This window comes from Leishmania braziliensis, chromosome 33 (genome assembly GCF_000002845.2).
Source record: "Leishmania braziliensis MHOM/BR/75/M2904 complete genome, chromosome 33".
Taxonomy (NCBI): Eukaryota; Euglenozoa; class Kinetoplastea; order Trypanosomatida; family Trypanosomatidae; genus Leishmania; species Leishmania braziliensis.
This window is the reverse complement of record NC_009325.2, coordinates 1,020,302-1,026,863: the sequence shown is the minus strand read 5'-3', so window position 1 is coordinate 1,026,863 and position 6,562 is coordinate 1,020,302. Positions and strand designations below refer to the sequence as shown.

Genomic DNA, 6,562 nt, shown 5'->3' with positions numbered 1-6,562 from the left:
CGCCAAAAGAGGCGGTACCGCTCGTCGTTGTGGGCGTTGGTTTGGTTCTTTCCTTGGCCATTTTCACTGTCTCAAGCGCTGATGGGAGATGACACGCCTCCCCCTCCCCCTAATGCCTCCGCCGCAACACGGAGAGCAGTCCACCTCTTGCGGAAACCCACACAAAGGGGGGGGAAACAACAGCAAAAGAACGTCCGCACCTCTTCAACGTCACAACATCCACACGCCGCACATTCGAAAAGGAAGCAAACGATAACAGGCAAACCAAACCAGCAAGGCTGAAAAGTCAGCAAACAGGACAAGAACCGAACACAAATGGTGTCGTGTGAGGCGATCGCGAGCAGCGAAGACCAGTGAAAAGCACAACGTGGGCTCCAAGAGGAAGCCCACATTTGAGGCACGAATGTGTGAGTGAGGCAGCAGCAGCAGTAGTTCCCCTCCCCCTGTAGCAGTGCTCCTTCTACAGGGAGAGGGAGGGGAGGAGGTACACGTATAGAAAAGCAACCGAAGAAAATACATAGTGAAATTTAAAGACAAAAAACACTCCACGACACAGTGCAACGTACACTGAGGCATCACCAGACGTGGAAAGGAGCTGGAGTGACAGAGCGAGGCCACAGAAGAGAGGGGAATCATAGTGCTGCACAACAGGGAAGAAAGCAGTGAGGAGAGATCAGAGGACACAAGAGAAGAGGAAAGCAGCAAAACAAGGAAGGTCGACTTCAGCTATCATTGGGTGGGTACATCGGTGTGGGCCGAGGGAAGGGAGTCATTACCATGGTGTCGATGTGCTTTGTCGTCTTGCGGCAGAAGTGGCCACCACGGGTGCAGCAGCTGGGATGAAAGCGACGGTGCCTGCACAAAGGAGACTCGTCGATCGAAAGGGGGGGGAAGGGAGAAAGAGCAGCCTACGTAGGTCAAAGAGAAAGAAGGAGCGGGCGACCTTAGCTCAGTGCGGCTCGTAGAGAAGGGGGGATCGCCAAGGCACAGGCTGCACAGAAACATTGTGCAATGCTGCGCATCCTGCGTTCCAACATCAACGGGCCCTCAACAGTGAATAGAGATGCGCACACGCCCACAGGCAGTCACGGGGAGCTGTGAGAAGATTTAAAAAAAGAAAACGAGAGAAGTGGCCACCTACACCTTTACGGAAGGCGCGCCGCCCACCTCTGTACGCGAGTCGGCTTGCAGCAGCTCGGGCGAGCGACCACTGCACCCGAGCGCGTCAGAGCCACGGACGAAGAGCGACTGCGGGCCTGGCAATTCCACGCACGTGGATGGGGTACGCATGGCCGAAAGCGAGCCCGCCGACACAGTGAACGGCGACAGCGGAGGGGCAGGGTAGAGAAACGGGGAAGTGGAGGAAGGCAACCCCAGTCGGCCAGTCCCGAGTAGTACCGGCGCTGACTTGTCCGATTCTGCGTTTGACGTCATCGCTGCTTTAGTGCTCACATTGGGGAGGGGGGAGGAAGAAAAAGAGGGCCCCAGCCCCGGTGTGGTCACCGACGACGACGCAGATCCTGCAGTGGGCGAAGCGTCAGCGAGGGCAAGCAAGTCCGCAGCGGCAGCTGTGGTCGTAGAAAAAGCACCGCCGCTACCGTGCAGAGGTAGCACGGGGGGGAGTCGAAGTGAATTCAGAAGAGCAGCGTCAGGGACGTTCTCTGACGTGTTTTCCACCACCGCGAGAGAGATCGGATGCGGCGGTGGTGACACCGGCGCCGGCGCCGTTGGGCCTTCGCCTTTCTGTGTCGCCAAGAGCGTTGCGCAGGTGGGGACTGCTGCAGAGTGCTGTGGAGTCGGTGACAGAGACGTCTTTGTTGGTGCACCCGCCTCAAAGTGTGGTAGGGCTGCAGGAAAGAGAGAGGCGAGATGGAGTGGCGTCATCTTGGCGGTGGCAGGCGAAGGGAACAGTGTAGGCAGCAGTCGCTGGCGACACCAGGAAGAGAACGAGGCGTACGACAAGCGACTCGCCCCTTCGCCTATGCTGCCAGCTGGAAGTGGGATGGAAGAGTCAACGTCGCCCATGGGTAAGGCAATGGAGGCTGCGGGAATGGGGCGAGCGTAGGATGCACGCAGTGATGGGGCGGCCTAGGGTAGATTTATAGCGTTTGCACACGACAATGACAGTGAGAGGCGCAGCTGTGTGGAGAGTATAGAGAAAGAGAGCAAGAGAGAAATCAAACACACAGACGGAGTAAAGAGGATCATTAGGCTGGTGCATAGGACGCCGAAGAGGTGTGACATAGAATGCGGAGGTCGAGCGAAGGAAGGAGAGATCGAGTCACGTCTGACTCATCTGCTGCAATGCTTGTTTGGTCGCGCAAAGCAAACCCTGGGGAGTGCAAGGAACAAGAGGCGCCAAAACGCGATCGAAAAACAAGCGTTCTCCAGCTGCGCTTTGGCCCACACGTGTAGCCGGGGGGTGGGGGGGGGGAAGAAGGGACGCCACGAGAGACCTCTTCTGTGACGGTGAACCATAACTCTACTCTCTCGTGTAGCTCTACAGGGAGATGGTACGGTGAAGCACGTGCGGCGCGGCAAAGGGCAACATGCACGCAGCGGTCACACACCTGCACCCTGCCCCTGCAGTTAGTCAGACGCATGCTTAGTCAGAGATTTGGTGAATTCCCAACACGAGCAGACACGCGTGTTGGACTCTTTTTTTTTGCTCTTGCAGCTGTTTGCTGTCCTTATTACCATCACCAGATGGTGGCTAGGCCGGCTTGCCAGTGAAGGGATTTACGTTCACGTGCGCAGGAGGGACGCACACGTCCACCGACTCGCCCATCTCCGAGATGCCACTGATTTTACCGAAAGGTCGGAACTTTTGCACGTCGTTCTTCGCATAGAACTTGAGAAGGCGAAAGCTGCGCTTCTCTGCTAGCTTGCGCTCTTTTATCGTAGTTACAATGGCATCAATGCGCTCAAGCTCCTTGTTCGCCGCCATGTCACGCATGGCAATGATGCGCTGCAGCTCCGCCTCCATCTTCACGTGATACTGGTCGTGGAGGCGTTGAAACAGGTCAGACTTGGTCGCTAGCTCGTTCAGCTGTCGCTCACGAAATGCCTGCAGCGCAGAGGTCAACGCCTCATCGAAAACTGGGCAGTCGCTGATCCACGTGTCGATTGCCTTCACGCCGTCGTCCTGCTTGGCGAAAAGTCGGTTCAGCAGAAGCCGGCGCACAGTAGCCACGACGTCGTCCTTGCGGTCGTTCTGCATGACCAACTTGATCTTCTTGCTGGCATCCAGCGGGAAGTCCTCTCCCTCCCCCCTCTCTCCTTTCGCTGAGCTCTGCTTACGCATTCCCCATTGTGTGAGTCGGTACAGCGGTCTCATGGCAGTGGTGACCCCATCGGCGCTTTTCTCCTCGCGCGTGTCGTGTTAGTGTAGGCGGCTGCCCATGGGCGCCTACGTGCCAGCGCTGGCCGTCTTTTTCTGCATGTTCTCGCACTCCTCCTCGCCAGTTTACATGCGTGCGGTTGTGCAGCCCCCTCTGTCGCTGCCGTCGTCTTTCTATACCCCGCGTGTGTTGGTGTCCGCCTCGCGCACAAATGTGGGTGGCCCCCTCCCCCTCCCAATGGCCGACATCGCACTCTGACGAGAGGAGGATGAGGAGTGGAGGGGGGGGGAGGAGGCGACAGGAAGAGGCAGAGAGTGCACTACAGTGTTCACAAGTCATACATGTGCACACTACGTTGCCACGGACTTATCAGATGAAGATTTGAGCGCCATAGCGTGTAGAGGAATACACCCACCACCACTACCATCACCACACACAGAGACACACAAGCAGCACAGCGCAAGAGGAAAGAGCCGTTAAAAGCGAAAAAGTGGGTGAAGGGGAAGAAACAGAGGCGTCAGCTCGGTCAGACAGAGGGGAGGCAGACGAGATAGGGAAAACAACACACACAAAGAACGGAACAGTTGTCGCCGAACCAAGCGGCGGTAGCAGCGAGAGAGGGGCAGCAAAACGGCTGCTACCCACAGGCAGACACAAATAGCGAAAAAACGAACCACCAAAGAACCCCCTAAAAAAAAATAAAAACAAAACGATGGCGTTAGAGAAGGGCAAGAAAAGAGGTGAGGAGGAGGGGGGCGCCATGCTCACGCCGTTCTTCGAGATACCCATCGTCTTTGATGTGCGACCGCCCCCAGCGGAGGAGAGGACAACGCCACGGAAGAAGGCCTGTTGCGCATCCGTGAGGGAGGCGGAGGAAAGACGGGTGGCGCGGTAGTGAAGTGTCTCATGCGTGAACAACAACAAAAAGAGAGGAACCTAAGAAACTAACAGACGAGGGAATGTCATGAAGAGATCAGCCAGGCGCAAATGCTGTGTGCCTGTGTGTGTGGGGGTGGGTGGGTGGGTGGGGAGAATGAATCCTACGGGCAGAGAGAGGTACAGGCACAGGGTGGCCAAAGAGCGACGAAAAGGAAAAGCGCACGTGGCAACACGAGTCGCCTCACACCTTTTCAAGCTTTTTCTTTCGTTGGATCGCTTGAACTGCATGAGGCCGGCAGTGAGCCGTGGGGGAGGGGACGAAAAGCTCCATGGAGAGACGCATTGACTATCCGCTACGCTGGCTTTTCCGCTGAGGGGCGGTGGATGGGGCGCGGAAGGGGGGATCCCATCAACTCCAGGACGGCGAGAGCAGCGTATAAGACAGGGGAAAACGGAAGGCCATGGAGAGCAGCAAGAAAACACACAAAACTGCATAAAACGTGTGAGAGTGTGATACACATGGACCAAGCGAGGGGGGTGCAGGAGAGGGGCCCCCTCAAGGACGCGTCAAGTTTTGCCTGGACTCTGCGAGCATCAATGCGCGACGAGAGCCTGGAAAGGGGAAAATAAAGGGCAGAGAAAAAAGGAGGAGGTCAGAGGAGCTAAAGAGAGCGATACCAGAGGGCGTCACCATCAAGGACGCCCCGCTCTTACGGTGTCTCGCTTTTTATCTTCTCGCTTGATTGTCTGCTCTTCTGGCTTGCTATTAGCGTGCCTCCCGTTACCCACATCACTAGCAGTTGGCAGTTCAAGTTTCTGTGGAGATCAGCGGGGGTGAGGGGGAGGGGAGGGGGGGAAGCGTCATTCTGTTGCACTGAGCAAACGCTACGGTGAGTCCATTCCGCAAGCGGGACATCCGTATCGCCAGTAAAGACACCCTCCTCCCCCACACACACAAGCGAAGAGAAAAACGGGGGGGGGGGCGTGTAGAGGGTCAAGACAGCGAGTGGATGTCGTGGCGGTGCCGCGCAGCAGTGGTAAGATGGCAATCAGAGGGCCCATAGAAACGCGAAGAAGGGAGAACAAATCACTGAATGCTAGTTTCAATCACCTCCAGAGCTGCACAAGCCCTTTCGGCTCCGTTGCCCACGGCGCTCTCTTTGTTCAAACAACTCACGCCAGGGAGAGCAGAGGCTCGCCCACTAGCGAGGCAGGCACCACCAGAGGGGTGACCTCACGCGAATAATTTCAGCCTCGGGGTCAAGGCCCAGCAGTTTGTGCACCATTGTGCTCGTTTCCGTCCGCCGGAACATGGGAGGAGTAGACTCGTACGTAACTGGAGTGGTACCAGCAGAGGAGCTCGTATATTCACCACTGCTGTTAGTAGGGGATGATGATACGAAGCCAGTGGGCTGCGCGTGCCAGTTCCTCTCGTCCTGCCGCGACCGCGCCAAATTTAGTCGTTGATAACCACCACAGTTGTGCAGATAAGCAGCTGCATGCGCACCACACCCGGCACACCTGCCTGGATAGCCAGTCGGCGGTATCACGTTCGCTCGAGGTGACACATAATAGTGAATGGGAATGGACCTGCGATAATTTGCGACTGAAGGACCCACCCTTCGGTACACGTTGCTGCTTCCACCACCTCCAGGCGGCAGCGAAGGAACGGTGTCCACAGCAGGTCTCCCTTCGCGCACCTCCACCTTACCATCAGCCTCACTGGAGTCAGAGAGTTCCTCCTTGTCAGACTGAATACGTTCTAAGGCAGTCTGCCGTGACTGCGAGGTGGGGCCGTCTTCGCCGTCACCGTCCTCGTCCGCATCCTCATCGCTGTTCGCGTTGCTCCGCACCATCACCTTGCTGTTGTGATGCGCCGTCTTGCTGTGACTGTTACACCTTGATATGCAGGTGAGGGTAGAGCTCAGCCGTCGATTGGCGTCATCATCGCCATCCACATCGTCCTCTTTGTCCTCCGCTATGTTACCATCCTCGTCGTCGTCGCTGGCGCAATCTCCGCGAGTGCCGCCCTCTTTATTTCGCAGCCGACCCTTGCCAGTTTCCATCACCCACCCAAATGCCGTCATCGTACCTTTTCGGTCGAGCGTGCAGCACTGGGACGAATCAGTGCTCGGCGACACTCGATAACCATCGTCTTCGTCATTGCTGTCGTCGTGTAGAGTGCTGCCGCCAAAAATGCCCGACTGTCTCATAAAGGCAGCACTGGTCATGCTCGATTTGGGGGCCAGGTGCTTGCAGGACTCAAAGCCGCTACCGTACAGGAAGCTCCGCACGGAGATTGGCCCATTCTGCAGCGGTGAGGTATCGTGCGGGCGCGGGCT

General features: G+C 57.0%; 1 protein-coding gene across 1 annotated transcript; it reads right to left on the bottom strand.

Annotated features, from left to right (window-relative positions):
* Positions 1 to 2,713: 2,713 nt before the first annotated feature.
* On the bottom strand, positions 2,714 to 3,337 carry LBRM_33_2650 (conserved hypothetical protein; the record flags this gene model as incomplete). Its single annotated transcript, XM_001567983.1, has 1 exon — positions 2,714 to 3,337. The coding sequence occupies one exon, from the start codon at positions 3,335 to 3,337 to the stop codon at positions 2,714 to 2,716; it is 624 nt and encodes a 207-aa protein (XP_001568033.1).
* Positions 3,338 to 6,562: the final 3,225 nt, after the last annotated feature.